This window comes from Rhinatrema bivittatum, chromosome 7, assembly GCF_901001135.1.
Source record: "Rhinatrema bivittatum chromosome 7, aRhiBiv1.1, whole genome shotgun sequence".
Lineage (NCBI taxonomy): Eukaryota > Metazoa > Chordata > Amphibia > Gymnophiona > Rhinatrematidae > Rhinatrema > Rhinatrema bivittatum.
The window spans coordinates 161,814,840-161,833,835 of NC_042621.1; the positions used below are offsets into that span (position 1 = coordinate 161,814,840).

Genomic DNA, 18,996 nt, shown 5'->3' on the forward strand with positions numbered 1-18,996 from the left:
TAGACTTCAATATTATGTAGTACTATACAGAAGAATTTCATATGAGATGATTGTTCTGCTTCAGGATTATCATTATGTACAATACTTATTCACCTGCATCTGAGGGTTCCACTTCCAGAAAACTATCTATAGTTGTGTGCAAATGTGTGGGCACTCCTGGTTAAATTGCAAGCTAAAATGAATCTGTAAGTGAACAGAAGCTGATATAAACTCTACATGGTAAAAACTGAAACAATCTCTTATATAACTCAAATACTTAATTGTCATTGCTAGGGATGGGCATTTGGGAGAAATGAAATAGGAAATGAGACAAAATTTCCTATTTCATTTCAGATCATTTTCAAAATGGAATGAGTTAAAATCCAATGAAATTCTGGAATCTCATTTGGTTTTGAAACCTGTTTTGGTTTTTTTTTAAGTCACTGGTCAGGCCTAGACCAAAGCCTGAGGTCAAGGCCTTGCTTAGTGAGTGGGCTGAGATCCAAGGAAGGGGTGCTGTCCTACGCCTGAACATAACTCTGTTGCCTTGGTCTAGGCCTACACACAAAACCTGAGCCTCACCTAGGTATAGGTCACGATCTGATGAAGGGGCTTTAGCCTATGTCTGAGTGCAATGCCGGCATATTAGCCTTGGCTGAGACCCAAACAAAGGCCCAGGACCAGGAAATTTCACAACGACCTCCTCCCCATACTTACCAAATCAACTGTCCCATCCTGGCCTGGCCCAATGCTGGGGCCTCAGGCCAGGTCCTGATTCCTGAGCCTAGGCAAGGGTCTGGCCCAGGCACAACCCTGCAGCTCAGTCTGGAGGCTGGGTCCCGATGTCAGGGCCTCAGCTGGACCCTGGCCCAATACTGGGGCCCAACCCATTGGCTTTGGTTCTTCTTTACCAACTGTCGCTGTCCGCTGGGGTTGTTGCACCATATTTAATGAACTCCGGTGAATCTTCCCCAGTGGAAAGCACCATTTTTTAAATTATTTTTTAAATTAATATTTTAATAGGATTTCATCAATTTTTACATCAATAAAATACATGAAATAAGGATTCCACAAGTACCAAGAAAAACAACCAACATAATTGTGGATTATCAATCCAAAACCTTTTCTCTAGCCCTCATTAAAAATGGAGAGTGCTACCAAGCAAAGAAAGAAGAAAAACCAAATATCAATTTCATACGAGGGACATGTTCTTTCTATTCTTTTACATCTATTCCTCAGCAGTCCTCTAGATCAATGAAGGCAGATGCAGAGGCATGGAGTGTAACTGAGTCAAAGTGGATGTTAAGGTCTCCAGCAATAATATTTTTTGTCAAATCGATAGGAAAAGTTGTTATGGCTTCAAGGAGAGGAGATGGATTTGAGTGCAAAAGACCTGGTGGACAATAGATAATCAAGAGATTTACCAGAGAAGTAGTAATTAGTTTCATAGGGGTGAATTGTAGGTATGTTCCTTTTGCATGGGGAAAGAGAAGATTTGCATATGGCTAAGAGGACTCCATTGTGTCAGTTTAGTCTGGGTTCAGAAAAGGATTTATCCTGGTGGGCATAAAGAGTTCACTGTAACGGTATCAGAATCAGTAAGCCAGGATTCTGTAATTAGAAAGCAATCTGATTTTTGATCTATTAAGGTGTCATAAATTAAAGTTGTTTTTTTTTTCTGACTGAGTATTGCCTGTGCTATCAATATCCCTCTCATGAAGACTTTGGAACAATCCCAGAGAATGCTTGCTGAAACATCATTAGAGACATTCATGTGGAAGTATTCTCACAGTGTCATAGTTAGAATTTTACATATCTCTTTGTCTTGTATGGGCTATCATTTAAGCGCTAAACCCTTTGCCCAGAATCTACTTTTCTAAGTCATACTGTTAACCATATGGGAGAATGATCTGACCATGTTATATCCCCGAACTCAATCTCTTGAGTCCTATTCTGTAACAGTTTATCTAATAAAAAGTAATCGATTCAAGAGTACGTCCTATGTGGCGTGGAATAAAAGGTATAAGAGCGCAAAGTAAGATAGCGCTGCCGCCATATATCTACAAGTCCCCAATCAGTCACCAGTGAGGTCAACTTCTTCCTGGCTATAGGACTAAAATTCCTACTATTCTGAGATATCCAGTCTAGGGTTCCTGATAAGGTTGAAACCACCACCCCATTCTAGCATATCCTCTGTATGTTGTTCAAGTACTTTGCCCAGTGGTTTCAAGAAATACCTTGATCTGAATTGGGAGCAGAAGTATTATTAATAGTAAAAATCCCCCCCCCTCCCCATTTTCAGCTTTAATAGTAGAGGGGTCTGACAGATGTATGAGGTACTCATAAATGAAGTTGTGAGAAATAAATATACCTACTCCCGCGTACTTCGCTCCTTGTGTACTGACAGCTAGATAGTTATGCAGGTACTCCTTAAAGGATAACACATGCTCATGCCTTCGACTCACATGGGTTTCCTGCACTAAAACTATATCAATCTTATAGTCTCACAGATCACATAATAGAAGGCCTCGCTTGCTATTGCTATTTAGGCCCTTAACATTAAAGGATAAGACCCGCATTATCATCTCAAAGCTTATACATCAGATATATTACAGGAGCTGTTCTCCAAGACATTTCCCAAATTAAAACATAAGGACTCATCCCAGTACCATCGAGTAATCCAATGAAAACTAATAATAAAGCTTGCACCTCTCCCCCCCCCCCAATCATTACCCCATTCACATCTCCACAACTGTGGAATTCTGGGACGCAGTCCACCCTAAGCGAGATGCTGTCCAAAATGAGAATTCCCCTATGCCCCCTAGAGTATAATCACAATAAAGTGAACCTCTTTTTACCCTTAACTTTCAACATTATTTCAAAGGATATCACCCTTCCTAGCCCCTTAATTATAAAATGGAACTTCAACAGGTTATGTAAAATATGTACCATGAAAAGAAATGCAAAATCAGGCACTAGAACCAGCGAAAACAGTTTTAAATAGCTCAGCCTTTATCAACAGGAACTGAATGGTTATTAGCTGTTTGCCACTCCAGTCTGCGTCGGTTACCAGCCCGCTGCCATTTCGGCACCACATCTACTTTAACCGATTCTCCATCTGTTTGTCGGGATGAAAAATGAATCGGTATATTCGTTTGTTGGAAGGCTTTCTCTGCATCTAGTAATGTTTTAATTTTGTAGGTGACACCCTCCACTGTAAAAGAAAGACCAAACGGAAATGTCCATCTGTAGTGAATGAAGTGCTGTAGTCACAGCCTTCAGCTCAAATCGCTTTCAAAGTGTGGAGGTCACCAGGTCATTAAAAACGGTGAATTTATGTCCTTCCCACACCCGTTCAGTGTGTTTCCTGTCCTTCCCACACCCATTCAGTGTGTTTCCTTGTGGCAGCTACTATCTGTTCCTTCATACTATAGTCATGCAGGCAGACAACTATGCCCCGGGCTCTAGTAGCTATCTTGGGACCCAATGACAGGTGCACACGATCTATTTTTATGGCACTTGGCTGCATCAACTCTGAGTCCAAAGTCCTTGAGGCATCTGTGAACAAGGATAGGAAGATCACTGTAATTACTGAAGCACAGTCCATGTATTCTGGTGTTTCCAGTTCATCTCAGATCCTCAGATTGCATCTTCACATGCGATTCTCCGGGTCCTCCATTTTTTCTGCTAGCAGAGTCTGCTCGTTGCACATTAGTTGTTGTTGCGCTGCTAATTTCCAAAAAGACTCCTCTTGGCCTTCCAGCCTGACGTCCATCTCATCCACACACAATCTCAGGGTCGCCACATCTTCTCTGACCTCCGACATTGATGCTGGCAGCTCTGATTTTAGTTGTTTCATGTCAGATCGTATATCCATAAACCAACTCCTCAGTTCATCCTCCATCAGTACATCAGCGAGCCCTGCATGCTGGTCAATTTCACTTGCCAGTTCTCCCATCTCCACTGTGACCTGTTTGCCATTTTCCTCAGGTGAATCCGTCGCAGTTTTAGTATAAGAAAACTGCTTGAGACTGTCATTTTTCTCTAAGATGCCATTGGGAGATATTAATAAGATAATACACGATTATCAGCTCACAGAGGGTTTCAGATGGTTGGGGTTTGAGATGGATACAGTCAAGTTAAAGATCAGGCAGCCATTCCCCTCGGTGATGTCAGCACTCCCCCCCCCCCCCCAGGTCCTCCTCTTCTATGACTGGTGTGTCCTAGGAACTTTACCGCCATGTTGCTTCAGCCACCAACTGCATGTTGTCTGTTTGTCAGCCTGCATACCTCTACTCCCCACCTGTGACATCAGTGCCACAGGTGGATGGACAGATGGACAAAGCAAAAACCAACTTTCTTTTCTGTACATCGTACTAGAAATGTTTATCAAATAAATGTGTACACTCTTCTAGTAATTTTATATTAAACATAATCAGAATTTCTTTTGTATTCTCTTTTTTTCTAAGTTCATTTTCTCCTGTATTTCTTTAAGGAGTTAGGTGGCTTCCTTTACTAGTTATGCTTGTTGAAGACGATATCAACAGTAACACTGCAATTTTTGAAGACCTTCCACTTGGGTAAACCAGTGACATAGTCTGTGAAATTTGACATTGATAATTTGACTCACATCAGTCATGTGAGAGATCTGAATTTCACTGATTTTCCTTCATTTCAAATACATACTAAAATTTCTAGGACATGCTGTTAATGATAAAAATTGATAGTGTGTAGTCTAGGTGCTAGAAAACAAGTATTGTAATTAACAAGCGCTCACCAGCTGAAGACTGAACTGCTTTATTGAAACACTTTAAAATAATGGTACTATCATGATTTGGTAAATTATGATAGAAGTGCTACTAATGTAGCATTATATCCACATTAGAACCACATTAGATCATTATGATTAATGTTACTGTAATGAACACTAAATGAATTCCTAATGGCATGAACAACATGAGCCGGAATTCATCTACAGAGGATTTGGTTTTTAAGCATATCTAAATTGTGAAATTGAGTAGAATATGTTGTGAGTAAAGAATGCAGACTGAGCTCTTAGGATAACTATAATTGTGTGTCACAGATTGGAATATGAAAAATTCAATACTTATCAAAGAACTGATGTAGTGGCCAATTCACTAAACAACATGGGTGTTTACACTGGTGCTCATTTATGTATACACTATTCAAAAAAGAGTGAATTTTCAAAGGAGATTTGTGCATTAATATAGCACATGTGCTCATAAGTACTAAGTAGCATGTATGGACATATATGCTATTTAATAAATGTCGAGAATACGTGTATATTTTTTATTTCACATGTACATTTTGCAAGAGAAAATAGGGGTGGCCTAGGGGTGTGCTAGGCAGGATTCTGAAGTATGCGCTGTAGTTCCTATTTTGGAAGAAATATATGCATATCCATTACTGAACTTATTCATAGACATTTATACCTGCTAATGGGTGTTATGTCATCTGCACTGGACAACAGGTTTAGAAGCTGCGGAATGTAAGAATGTACAAATAAATAATTGACTTAGGAAGTAAAATTGGACTCATCTAATGTTTGCAGTTTTTGTTTAGGGCCTCTGGGTGAACTATTAGTGGTTTAGGGTGATGTGCTAGAAAGTCTAGATGAACTAGAAAAGGACTAGGTGATCTGGTAGTGGTATTGGCAAACTGGTGATTCCAAGTACAAGTGCATGTAAGTATTTTCAAAACTGTACATATGCATACTTTATAAACTATATGCCTTTTCTTTTACTTCTGTGTGTTTAGTTGTGCACTTTCACAATTATTTCAAACATAAAATATACATACTGTACATATGGTTATAAAATGGGTTGAGAATGCATGCATTTTCTTTTTTTTTTTTCTTTTTTTTCAAATATTTTACATACATCCAAGAATAATCTTGTACAGTAACTGAGGTAAATCAAAGAAAACAAAATTTAGGAATTTAGGCAATTATCTCTTCGATATATAGTATTCCCCTTAATCTAAAGAAATCTGGGAGGACACAAGGGAAAATAAAATGAAATTTTCTAGGCAAACGGTAAGAAGAAACATTTGAGAGATATAGCCAAATACCTTCCTGCACCATTAACCATTACTTCCTTGAGTATGAGAATCTAAAAAGGTGCGAAGCTGAGAAGGTTCGAAAAATATAGTATGAAATGCCCCCCTTCAGCAACCACTTCATTACGCATAGCTAAAAATTTCTTACGGAGTAATTGAGTGTTTCTAGTGAGATCTAGGTATATCCATATCTTTTGACCGTAAAACATAAATAAACGATTAAGGAAATAACACTTCAATACATTACTTCTATCAGCTTAAAATGCAAAATTCTCCAAAAGGGAACCTCTTTTTTTAACTTCAAAAGATTGAGATAATTCCAAAATTATAGAAATATCCAATGTTTGATCTTGATCTTGAATATCTTCTTCTCTTTCTTCAATAAAAGATGGCAAGTAGTAAGCCTTCACTATTAATGGTAAAGCCTCCTTAGGAATCTTCAGTACTCGAATAGTATAATTTTTGAAGAGTTCTATAATAGGAAAATGTAAAACTTTTAAGTTCAGGCTTCTAGACAAATTTTCCAAGTTCTCCAATTTTTTCTCATGAACTTGCTCTGCTTGAAGAAGAGAAATTTGAGCTTTTTCTACACCCGCAATCCGGGATCCAAATGCTTCCAAATCTGATGAAATCTTGTTTATGGAAACAGCATTTACCTGCCTTTGATTATTTATGTCCAAAACAGCTTTTGTTAGGGATGATTATAGATGCCTCTAATATAACCAAAGCCTCCCAAACCGACTCTGAAGTAATCTCTGCAGGTTTTTTAAGGGGAGATTTGATCGATGAGGCAAAATCTTCCCTCAGCTTACTTGCTGAGGGAAGACCTTCTCCTCTTTCAGCATCTGAAAAATAAGGACCCAAGGCTGGGTTAATCAAGACAGAATCCACATGTCCATTTGGCATAATTGCAGCACAAACGGCCCTGATCTGCACTGCTTCAGCCTCTCTGGTCAAATTTTCTCTCCCTTCTCTTCCTTCCTGCTCTGAATTCACTCTTCCCCAAAATACCTCTTCAGGGGTTGAGGAGCCTTCCGGTGTCGATAGAAGGATTTGAGAGGGAGGAATTGGTGTGCTCAGTGTGCCGGGGTTTAGCGAAATGGCCTCAGCCAGTGGGGATGGCGTTCGCTCCCCACCCTCCTCCATAACGGCTTGCACTCCCGGGACTTCATTTGGCGTTCCTGTAAAAAAGTTGTCAATTTGGGGTTGGTTACCCTCCAAAGAGGGAGAGTTTACTATACTCTCCCTCAGCTTTGCCTTCCGCTTCATATGAGGCATGAAGAATTTGTTTAGAAAACAAAATAGTAGGAAAACTCAGCGGGGCATCTTACTGGAGCTCTCAGACGACGGCCATCTTGTGTGCATGCATTTTCTTGCATTGGAAATATCCACATGTACTCAAACGTATGCACGTAGTTTCAGAGCAGACCTACACAGTATTTTATAAACTGTGCAGCTCCTGCCACACAATTTATAAAATAGTAGAATTTATCACTGCACATTCACTTATGCGCACAAATGCTATATCATAGATAGGATTCAAAATTGGGCTCATATTGTCTAGCACAAGTGAAAAACCCACACAAAAGCAACAGATAAAGGGCACATTCAAAATTTTGCAGTTGCGTGTTTCTATCATGCATTAGCTCATTAGCTCATTTCCCCCTATTCACTAAAAAGAACGAGTAGAAGCAACATTTTTGTGCCTCATTCACAGGCCTATTTAACAAATTACACTACTACATCAATGCATGAAAATACATGTTATTATGTTACAGCTCTCATTATTTCTAAAGTGGCTATTCACTAATAGGCATTTTCCACTAATGTGGTAGATAGTTAGTGCAAACATCACCAAACTCGGTCTCCAAGGGCTGCAACCCAGGCAGGTTTTCAGAAATGCCACACTAACTATGCATGAGATCCTTTCTATTGTATGTGGCTATATCACATGTATAGTTACTGTGGAAATCCTGAAAACCCAACTGGGTTTCGGCCCTTGAAGACCAAGTTTGCAGACCTCTGCTTTAATGAATTGGCCATATTGTGCCCAAAACTTTCCTTCATATCTTGAGGTATAACAAAGAGGTTATTACACTGAACTGGTACACTTGCCCCTTATGAACCCTCTGCCAGCCAGTATCTTGAACATTACTGAGAAATCCTCCTTGACCCCCTTTAAGCAATCAAAGTTCACTCCCCTCCTCTTCCAGGACTTCTCTCCATTAGAAATGCAAATATCCTTCCTCTGATTGCACCATTCTTTTCCACATAAAACTTTCCTCTGCCAACAGTAGGATCATAATTCACCTTCTGCCACCTTGTTCAATGGTTCCATAATAGTGCAACTAAGCACACCTGTACATTATGGCCCACCTGAATTTTTAATCTATGATTCACAGAGCTTTCTATTATAGTCAAATAGATTTGGAGATAGCAGGCTAACACTGCTAAAATAATTGTTATGAATAGAGGAAGAGGTGTTATTTGGTAGCTGAAAAATTAAACTGTGAGTCAGGAGACACTATTCAAAAACTTACTTGATTTATGTGTCAACCTAAAGGTAAATTCTGTGAAAAATCATATGGAATGCTGTGGCCAAAATGTTTAAATTCTATGGTAGATCTGTAGCATATCTATAGTGCAAAATCTGACATTTAAAGACAGAACACTTATTCTACTAATTTGATATTTAAATTGTACTATATAAGCATGTCAGGAATGGATGACATACATTTCTCCCATAAAGTTGCCTTACCCATAAACACTCTTAAACCAGAGTAATATTAAGAAATCATAGGGATAGTAATAATCCGGGAGTTCAAGAAAGCTATAAATAAAACAATCTTGTAGAAAAGAGTCACTCATTCTCCGAGGACAAGTAGTATGGCAGTCCTCACACATAAGAACATAAGAACATAAGAAATTGCCATGCTGGGTCAGACCAAGGGTCCATCAAGCCCAGCATCCTGTTTCCAACAGAGGCCAAAACCAGGCCACAAGAACCTGGCAATTACCCAAACACTAAGAAGATCCCATGCTACTGATGCAATTAATAGCAGTGGCTATTCCCTAAGTAAAATTGATTAATAGCCATTAATGGACTTCTCCAAGAACTTATCCAAACCTTTTTTGAACCCAGCTACACTAACTGCACTAACCACATCCTCTGGCAACAAATTCCAGAGCTTTATTGTGCGTTGAGTGAAAAAGAATTTTCTCCGATTAGTCTTAAATGTGCTACTTGCTAACTTCATGAAATGCCCCCTAGTCCTTCTATTATTCGAAAGTGAAAATAACCGAGTCACATCTACTCGTTCAAGACCTCTCATGATCTTAAAGACCTCTATCATATCCCCCCTCAGCCGTCTCTTCTCCAAGCTGAACAGCCCTAATCTCTTCAGCCTTTTCTCATAGGGAAGCTGTTCCATCCCCTTTATCATTTTGGTTGCCCTTCTCTGTACCTTCTCCATTGCAACTATATCTTTTTTGAGATGCGGTGACCAGAATTGTACACAGTATTCAAGGTGTGGTCTCACCATGGAGCGATATAGAGGCATTATGACATTTTCCGTTCTATTAACCATTCCCTTCCTAATAATTCCTAACATTCTATTTGCTTTTTTGACTGCTGCAGCACACTGAGCTGACGATTTTAAAGTATTATCCACTATGATGCCTAGATCTTTTTCCTGGGTGGTAGCTCCTAATATGGAACCTAACATCGTGTAACTACAGCAATGATTATTTTTCCCTATATGCAACACCTTGCACTTGTCCACATTAAATTTCATCTGCCATTTGGATGCCCAATCTTCAAGTCTTGCAAGGTCCTCCTGCAATGTATCACAGTCTGCTTGTGATTTAACTACTCTGAATAATTTTGTATCATCTGCAAATTTGATAACCTCACTCGTCGTATTCCTTTCCAGATCATTTATATATATATATATTGAAAAGCACCGGTCCAAGTACAGATCCCTGAGGCACTCCACTGTTTACACTTTTCCACTGAGAAAATTGACCATTTAATCCTACTCTCTGTTTCCTGTCTTTTAACCAGCTTGTAATCCACGAAAGGACATCGCCTCCTATCCCATGACTTTTTAGTTTTCGTAGAAGCCTCTCATGAGGGACTTTGTCAAACGTCTTCTGAAAATCCAAATACACTGCATCTACCGGTTCACCTTTATCCATATGTTTATTAACCCCTTCAAAAAAATGAAGCAGATTTGTTAGGCAAGACTTCCCTTGGGTAAATCCATGTTGACTATGTTCCATTAAATCATGTCTTTCTATATGCTTTACAATTTTGTTCTTGAGAATAGTTTCCACTATTTTTCCCGGCATTGAAGTCAGGCTCACTGGTCTATAGTTACCTGGATCACCCCTGGAGCCTTTTTTAAATATTGGGGTTACATTGGCCACCCTCCAGTCTTCAGGTACAATGGATGATTTTAATGATAGGTTACAAATTTTAACTAATAGATCAGAAATTTCATTTTTTAGTTCCTTTAGGACCCTAGGATGCATACCATCCGGTCCAGGTGATTTGCTACTCTTTAGTTTGTCAATCTGGCCTACTACATCTTCCAGGTTCACAGTGATTTCGTTCAGTTCGTCTGACTCATCATCCCTGAAAACCATCTCCGGAACTGGTATCTCCCCAACATCCTCATTTGTAAACACAGAGGCAAAGAATTCATTTAGTCTTTCTGCAATGGCCTTATCTTCCCTAAGAGCCCCTTTAACCCCTCTGTCATCTAATGGTCCAACCGACTCCCTCACAGGTTTCTTGCTTTGTATATATTTTAAAAAGTTTTTATTATGAGTTTTTGCCTCTATGGCCAATTTCATTTCAAATTCTCTCTTCGCCTGCCTTATCAATGTTTTACATGGGTGACATCATCCGATGGAGCCCATCACGGAACTTTGATTTCAAAGAATCTAGAACTTTTGACAAGATGTACTGAGCATATGCAGCTGTAGTTATTTCCCAGCCCCCTAGACAAAACCCCATGTACCACATGGCCATAGAGACATGTGGTCGGGGTATTCAGCTTTGCTCTCTCTCACAGCTACTGCTGTGATTTCTTTCTGGAGCTGCAGCTATTTTTTCTAACAGAGTCTTTGTCATAATGTATTTTTTGTTTCCCCTATCCTTTCTCTCTTATATAAGCTCTCTGCCAGCTGCATGTTGGGCCTTATGCTTTGTGCGGCCTAGCAAAGTCTAAGAACATAAGAACTTGCCATGTGGTCAGACCAAGGGTCCATCAAGCCCAGCATCCTGTTTCCAACAAAGGCCAATCCAGGCCACAAGAACCTGACAATTACCAAACACTAAGAAGATCCCATGCTTCTGATGCAATTAATAGCTAGCTGTGGCTATTCCCTAAGTAAACTTGATTACTAGCAGTTAATGGACTTCTCCTCCAAGAAATTATCCAAACCTTTTTTGAACCCAGCTACACTAACTGGTAGGAGCACAAGATGGCACTGGCTGGCCATTGCTCCTACCATGTGACAGGGGCCAACCAATAGCACTGGTAGCCCCGGTGACATAGTAATGGCAAAGGCTATCGGGGCCATTTTGAATACTGGCAGCCGACAGCCCGAGTGCAGGAGATCACTCCGGACCACCGCTGGACCACCAGGGAATTTTGGTATGTATTGGGGGGTGGGTAGGATGGTGGAGGGTTGTAGTTAATCAAATTTAAAGGGTTGGGATGGGGAATGGAGACAAGAAAACCCATTTTATGCCTACCCTAATTTGCTCCATAAGACGCACAGATGCCCGGGAACAGAGCCAGTTTAGCACACCTTTTTATTTTTTTTTAATTGTCCCGCTCTGAATCCTAGGTGTGTCTTATGGTCAGGTGCATCTTATGGAGTGAAAAATACGGTAAATGTGCTACTTGCCAACTTCATGGAATGACCCCTAGTCCTTCTATTATTCAAAAGTGTAAATAACTGATTCACATCTACTCGTTCAAGACCTCTCATGATCTTAAAGACCTCTATCATTTCCCCCTCAGCCGTCTCTTCTCCAAGCTGAACAGCCCTAACCTCTTCAGCCTTTCCTCATAGGGGAGCTGTTCCATCTCCTTTATCATTTTGGTTGCCCTTCTCTGTACCTTCCCCATCGCAACTATATCTTTTTTGAGATGTGGCAACCAGAATTGTACATAGTATTCAAGGTGCTGTCTCACCATGGAGCGATATAGAGGCATTATGACATTTTCCGTTTTATTAGCCATTCCCTTCCTAATAATTCCTAACATTCTGTTTGCTTTTTTGACTGCTGCAGCACACTGAGCCCAAGATTTTAAAGTATTATCCACTTTGATGCCTAGATCTTTTTCCTGGGTGTTAGTTCCTAATATGGAACCTAACATCGTGTAACTACAGCAAGAGTTATTTTTCCCTATATGCAACACCTTGCATTTGTCCATTTTCTTTTCTTAAAAAATAATGCTGTATCTGCAGTTTATTTTCTGTGTCCTTTCCTTAATCTATCTGTGGTGCCTTTGTCAGGTGTTAATGGGATGGGCAGTATACTGTCTGTATGTGGCCACCCAGGCTGGAGTTCCATGTGATATCATCCAACCAGTGGGCATTGACAGAGGTACAGGCAGTGAGGGGATCAAGGACCGGATTTGTTCCTTTGGGGGGGAGAGCTCATCTTCCCCACACTACTAGAAACTAGGGATGTGAATCGTTTTTTGACGATTTAAAATATCGTCCGATATATTTTATATCGTCAAAAATCGTTAAAGGCGATATATAATAGGAATTCCCCCTATTTATCGTCAAAAATCGTAAGTCAGGGGACTTACGATCCCGAATCCCCCCAAAATGTCTTAAATTACCTGGGGTCCAGTGGGGGGGTCCCGGTGTGATGTTCCACTCTCGGGCCACGGGTTGATAGAAATGGCGCCGGCGCCATTTTGGTTCCTGTCCCTCGACGTCACGAGCGTAGGAGATCGCTCCCGGACCCCCGCTGGACCCCCAGGGACTTTTGGCCAGCTTGGGGGGGCCTCCTGACCCCCACAAGACTTGCCAAAACTCCAGAGGGGGTCCGGGAACGACCTCCTGCACTCGAATCGTGTTGCCGTAATGCAAAATGGCGCCGGCCGTATGGCCGGCGCCATTTTGCAGTACGGGAATATGGCCATACGGCCGGCGCCATTTTGCAACGAGTATTATCCAACATTGATTATATAGCCTAACGGCTTCTTTTCTTTCCTGTAGCCTGAGGCTTTGCCTCCTTGTATAGTCGCTTCTTCTGACTTCCAGTCAAGATGTAAAAGGAGTAGCTATGGTGTGGGCTGAAATATCTTCCTGGTTACTATCAGGACATGGTATACCATCCTTTCTCTGTTTTTTTAGCCTTATTTGGGCTAGCAGTACCTTTGGCTTGCTGTAATTTGCTTAGATGGCCAAGGTGCTTTTCCTTTTTGCCTGAGCTTATCCTGCCTGGTGGGAGGATATGCCTGTTAATGGAAGTGCTAGGATGGGATACATTTCAGTTGCAGCTCACCATCCATGCTTGGGATCTTAGAATGCAATCCTGATAGATGGGTAACCCCTTCCATTCCTTGGCACTCTTGCTTCTATTCCATCTGACCTGGGGGTTCAGAATTTTTCTTTTACTGTTCGGTAGGTAAGGTCTGCTGCAGACTCTGATGTTTTGCCTCCTGTTTTTCCAAACATTTGCTTGTTTTTCTATGTACATCGTGGCTATCAATACAATCACCTGTTTATGATTCCTGAAATGTGTGGTTTTTCTTTTGTTGATATTGTGGCTATCAGCCACTCATCGAGTGCCTGTAAGAAAATGCATTTTCTTCTTCAGATGATGATACTGCACTGCTGTTTTCTTTTTGGATGGCTTTCTCAGCCCGTTTTTGATTGTCTTGTGACACCGAGGGAAACTATGAGGTCTTCATCCAAGAACTCTTCTCTTGATTGGGTTTTTGTGCCTTTTCCTGTACCACTAGAGGATCTAGGTCTATTGGTGCTCATCAGGGATCACTATTGGGAGCCTCTGACTGCATTACTTTCTGTGAAATTCAGTGTGCTTCTCACCCTGAGTTCACATTACTCCCCTGTATTTTCTCTCAGTCTGTCTATGGGTATTTTCTCTCAGTCTGTCTATGGGTATCTTTAGTGTAGAACCCAAATCTTTTCCTTCAAAGTCCCCTTTTTGGGTAAGCTGCCTCATGGACAACAGGGAGCAAGGTGGCATCTTCAGCACTATGGGGTTTCCCCACTTTGCCCTGTTTTGGGCAGCCTGTAGCTAGGAATTTACCCATGTGTGTGGACTGCTATCCTGCTTGTCCTTGGAGAGAGTAGAATTGCTTACCTGCAACAGATGTTATCCAAGGACAGCAGGATATCAGTCCTCATTAAACCTGCCTGCCTCCTCTGTAAGTTGGTTCTCCATGTATTAACTACATCATAGACTGAGGGGCTCTGCCTAGGGGGGGGGGCAAGGAAATAATTACAGCTGCTCATGCTCAGTAGAGCATGCTGAAAGCTCTAGATTCTTTGAGATCAAAGTTCTGTAACAGGTTCCATCAGATGATGTTATCCATGCGTTGAGGACTGATATCCTGCAGTTCTTGGAGAAAACCTGTTACAGGTAAGCAACTGTGCTTTCCTAAAACTCATACCCTACTTAATTTCAAGAAATATAATGTGTGGCTGAATGTGTTACTGTGCTGATGTTGTTTTCATAACAAAAAGAGAAGTTAAGCCTCATATCATTTCATGGATAAATGGGATTCTCTTCCCTTCTATCTGCTTTTTTCCTTTGCAGAAGACAACCTATTGTCCCTAAAACATTCTATTCTTGCTGCCTACCCAAGAATCCTCTTTGATCTCTAATACCTGATTTCTCTTCTTGTTCCTGCCCTCTTTCTTTTCCTTATTTCTGTTTCTTCTTTCTCTACTTTCTTTGTTCCAGCTTCCCACTACCACTTGTCTCCAATCCCTTTTCTCCAGCTCCTTTTCCTTCAGAAGATTGTAGGCATCATTGTTGTGTTCCACGGCCGTGGCAGACCAAAACCGCGACCCCCTACCTTGTCCGTGGCGTTCCTTTGCCGCGGGAGCCCTGGGGGAGGGCTCTGACTCAGCCGTCACTCTGGCGCGGGCCCTGGTGCTGCTCGCTGCAGGGGGAGCCATCCTGCTCCCCCCTCTCGGCATCCAGCAGCGTCTCTCCTCCGTGGGGGAAAATCAAAGATGGCCGTCGCCATCCTTAGGTGCGAGGCCACGCCTCCTTTACAGATTTAAAGGGACCTAATCCCTTTAACTAGCTTCACCTGTTCTTTAACAGCCTGAGCAGGGGAAGTATATAGGGAAGCTTCCTCTGCTCATTCAGTGACTTGGCAACATCCTCCAGCGCTGTCTAGTCTGCTTGCTGTGGTGAGTTCCTTGAGCTTTGGATCCTGTTCCTGTTTCGTCTTGGTGTTCCCGGTTCCTGACTTCAGATTGGCTTACGGTGATTCTCTGGTGTATGACTTCGGATTGGCAAGCGGTGATTCTCTGGTGTGTGATTTCGGACTGTCAAGTTGTGATCCCTCGGTGTGTGACCTCGGACTGGTGAGCGAAGACCCTCTGGCACTTGACCTAGGACTCCTTCTAGACTACCGTCTCCAAGGGCCCGCCTAAGTCCCAGCGGTCCGGGTCCCTACGGGATCCTCCCAGGCGGACTGCGGGTTTCCAGGGTGAAGCTCCAGTCTGCCCTTGCACCAATACCTTGACCTCTCAAAGGTCCACCTAAGCCCCAGTGGTCTGGGTCCCTACAGGCTCCTCTTGGGGGGCCACAGACTTCCAGTGGTGAAGACACAGCTCCTCATCTTGTCTCTTCATCCGCCTCTGCAGTCGCCTCAGTCTCCAGTGCCGAGGGTCAGCTGGCCCCGTCTTCTGCTCTGCCTCGCCACCCGACGAGGAAAGGTATACCATCCTCCCATCGGCCAAGGGTTCACAAGCCTGAGCATAACAATCATGACCATGAGGATAGAGGAGGGAGGTCCACTTGGTATACTGTATGGTTTATGTCCTACTGGCATTCTGGATGCTGGCCAGTGAAGTATATCTATACATCCTATAGATATTTAAGGAGGGATTAAATGAATGTTCTCAGTAAGAGCAAACTGTCCACATTCATTCAATGTTAAAGGTTTGGTATTTATGTTAAATGCACATATTAAACAACATTGAATTTTAAAACCTGTTTTCCCTTATCATCTACCTTGTAGATGTTTGCACACTAATGTTCTTGGTGCATCTCTTTCACAGAAATTTAAAGGAAATGTGCCTTGTTAAGCTGAGCTTGATATCTCTGCATGTATATATCGATATTAAACCTTCCTAAATCAGTCTCATAATATGAGCCTTATTTCTGGTGAAGACACTGATTTTGAAAGCTTGAAAAATAGGAGGTTGTATAACAGAAAGAAAAATCTGTAAAAGTAAGCATCTTTATAGTAAATTCTACACCTTCAGATTTAGAGAAAACTGAGGATTTTGCTTATAGTTGTGTAACTTCTAATCAAGTCAGTTTATTTATTTGTTTTGCAGTTTATAATAATTATATTATACCTTTTTCACTTTATAAGATAGCATTCATCATAGGCACCAAAAAATGTGCTTCTAGGCCATCCACAACAGAGATATGTAACTAGGTATATATTTCTAAAGTGTAATAATTATAAAAGAAAAATGTGAATTTTTTTTGGCAGAGCATGTTATATAAATCCTAATGATGATTACTGGGAGGAACAATAAATATCATGCCTATAAATACATAAAAACTCAAGCTACAAGTATACCATATATGTAATAGCAAAAATGAAAATAGGAAACACATTAAACCTTTAATTCCTCCTGGAATTTTTCTTCCATCAACTTTGCAGCCTTTCGGTCTTCTATTTCTACCTTCCATTTTTCAGCCACTATTCTAGCTTTTTCTTTTGCCATCGCATCCCGAAATTTCTTTTCAATTTCTGCTTCTTTTTGTTTCCTTTAAAAGATAGAAAACAGGAAAAAATATGGGAGGGCAATATCCAAATTTAATAATATTTCAATCACAGAAATGGGCTGTTTGAAAATTGCCCACCCTCAGTGTGAATAAAATTAGATGCACTGTCCTTGAGACATTCCCAAGAGCATTTAGCTCACAGAGGGAAATAATGCATGTGGATGACATTCTCCATTCTGCACATTCTATTTCCAAGGGACAATTACCCTCAGAAAAAGTAGGTGCAAATCTCTGCAGCTACTCTACCCAGGGTATGGCTTTAAAGATTAATGCAAACCTCACTGAGTTAATGGCTATACAGGCAATTTGATTAATGTTCCATAACAATTTGCTGTGAAAATGTGGCAGGGATTTGAATGTTCATAAAATGGTGTCTATATACTAAAGGGTGAATAAACACATATGTTAGCTAAAACCCATGCACAATGCACTATGGGGTACATTTTAAAAGACAGCGCACCCACCAGGAACTCTCCCTCCTCCAAAAGAGATTAAAGACTTTTGTCACCCCCATCCCCTCTTCTAAAGTTCTGAGAACCCATTCACCCCTCAAAAACTGCTTCAGAATCTTTGATGACAGGAGAAAATCAGTTTCCTACCTGCCAACTGGAATGTCAGAAATAAAATGATGCTGCTGACATTGATCCGAATACCAAAGCACATTCATATCATTACTTTGCATATTGGGCCCAATGTAATTCAAGCATTAAAGATTCACTGATTGAGATTCAAGATTGAGATTCACTGCTTTTTTGTATGTAGAAAGTGCATTACCTTATCACCTACCCTTTATAAAGCTTTATTTGTCTTGACCAACATCAGTTATTTTGCATGTACTCACCAGAGCTCCTCTGCTTCTTTCTGTGCTTGCTGCCTTGCTTTTTTTTCCATCAATTCCTCTGAGATCTGTTCATAGGTCTTGTCGCCTGGGGCCTCGCCCATCACCCAAACCCAAACCTCGCCATCATTTCCATGAAGCCACTTAATGTAGTTGCCATGATCTATAATATTCACCAGAAATAAGAGCATCATAGGGTAACAAATAATAGATAAATTTGTTTTCACTGTTAGGCAGCGCAAAATTTAGAGACCCAGCCTGGTGAATTAGAAACTTCTATAGCACCCTACCTCCCCCTTCCCTCCCACCCACCCATCCTCAAGGTTAGAAAACATGGAGGTGACCCCCATTCCCCATGACCCTCCCCCATACCTTTCTGTCCATTGCTGGGTGCTAGAGGCAGCACTGGAAGTGTAAACATAGCGTAAGCTTATGCTTCCAGTGCTGACTCTCTTAGAGCAGAGCTGGAAGAGCCAGGAATAGGGCAGATGGTCCTTTGCTCCTGGCAATGGACAGAAAAGTATTGGGGAGGGAGGATGGGGATAGAGAGGGTCAGGGGGAAGGGGGTTCACCACAATGTTTTCTATCCTTGCAGGTCTAAAGTTATCCAACTAACCTAACCGGATATACCCAATTTTCAGCTAGGTTAACGCAATTACTCAACCCCTCCCAGGAACGCCCCTGAAATGCCCCTTTTTTATCCGGCCACATTGTAGCTGGATAACTACTTATCCAGCTATAATTTAACCGGATAAATAGCTGAATATGACACATTGGCCATCTAGAAGGATAACATATGAGGAAGTATCTAAATAGCTTTTGAATATCTACCTCATGGATCTTTGAGGCAACATATGTGACACCAACTCAAGCTGACCAACTTCTCAAGCTGTGCTCCCTGATCATTAAAATACTGGACACTCAAGCCAATTAAGCTAGCATATTAAAATTGAAGCCATATGCTTTCTTTAACTGCTCAGTCTCATAAGTACCTAATTTGTTTTTGTTCTACCTCACAGTGCCTTAAGTACCTCTATTTATTTTGGTATCCCTATGA

General features: G+C 41.2%; 1 protein-coding gene across 1 annotated transcript in view; it reads right to left on the reverse strand.

Moving 5' to 3' along the window:
- Positions 1 to 18,996, reverse strand: part of SH2D4B (SH2 domain containing 4B) — a 195,997-nt gene that overhangs the window by 173,583 nt on the left and 3,418 nt on the right. Inside the window, exons 2-3 of the mRNA XM_029610702.1 lie at positions 17,943 to 18,102; positions 16,936 to 17,083 (exon numbers count right to left, since the gene is read on the reverse strand). Of these exons, the coding sequence (XP_029466562.1) occupies positions 16,936 to 17,083; positions 17,943 to 18,102 (308 nt within the window). The remainder of the gene's footprint in view (positions 1 to 16,935; positions 17,084 to 17,942; positions 18,103 to 18,996) is intronic.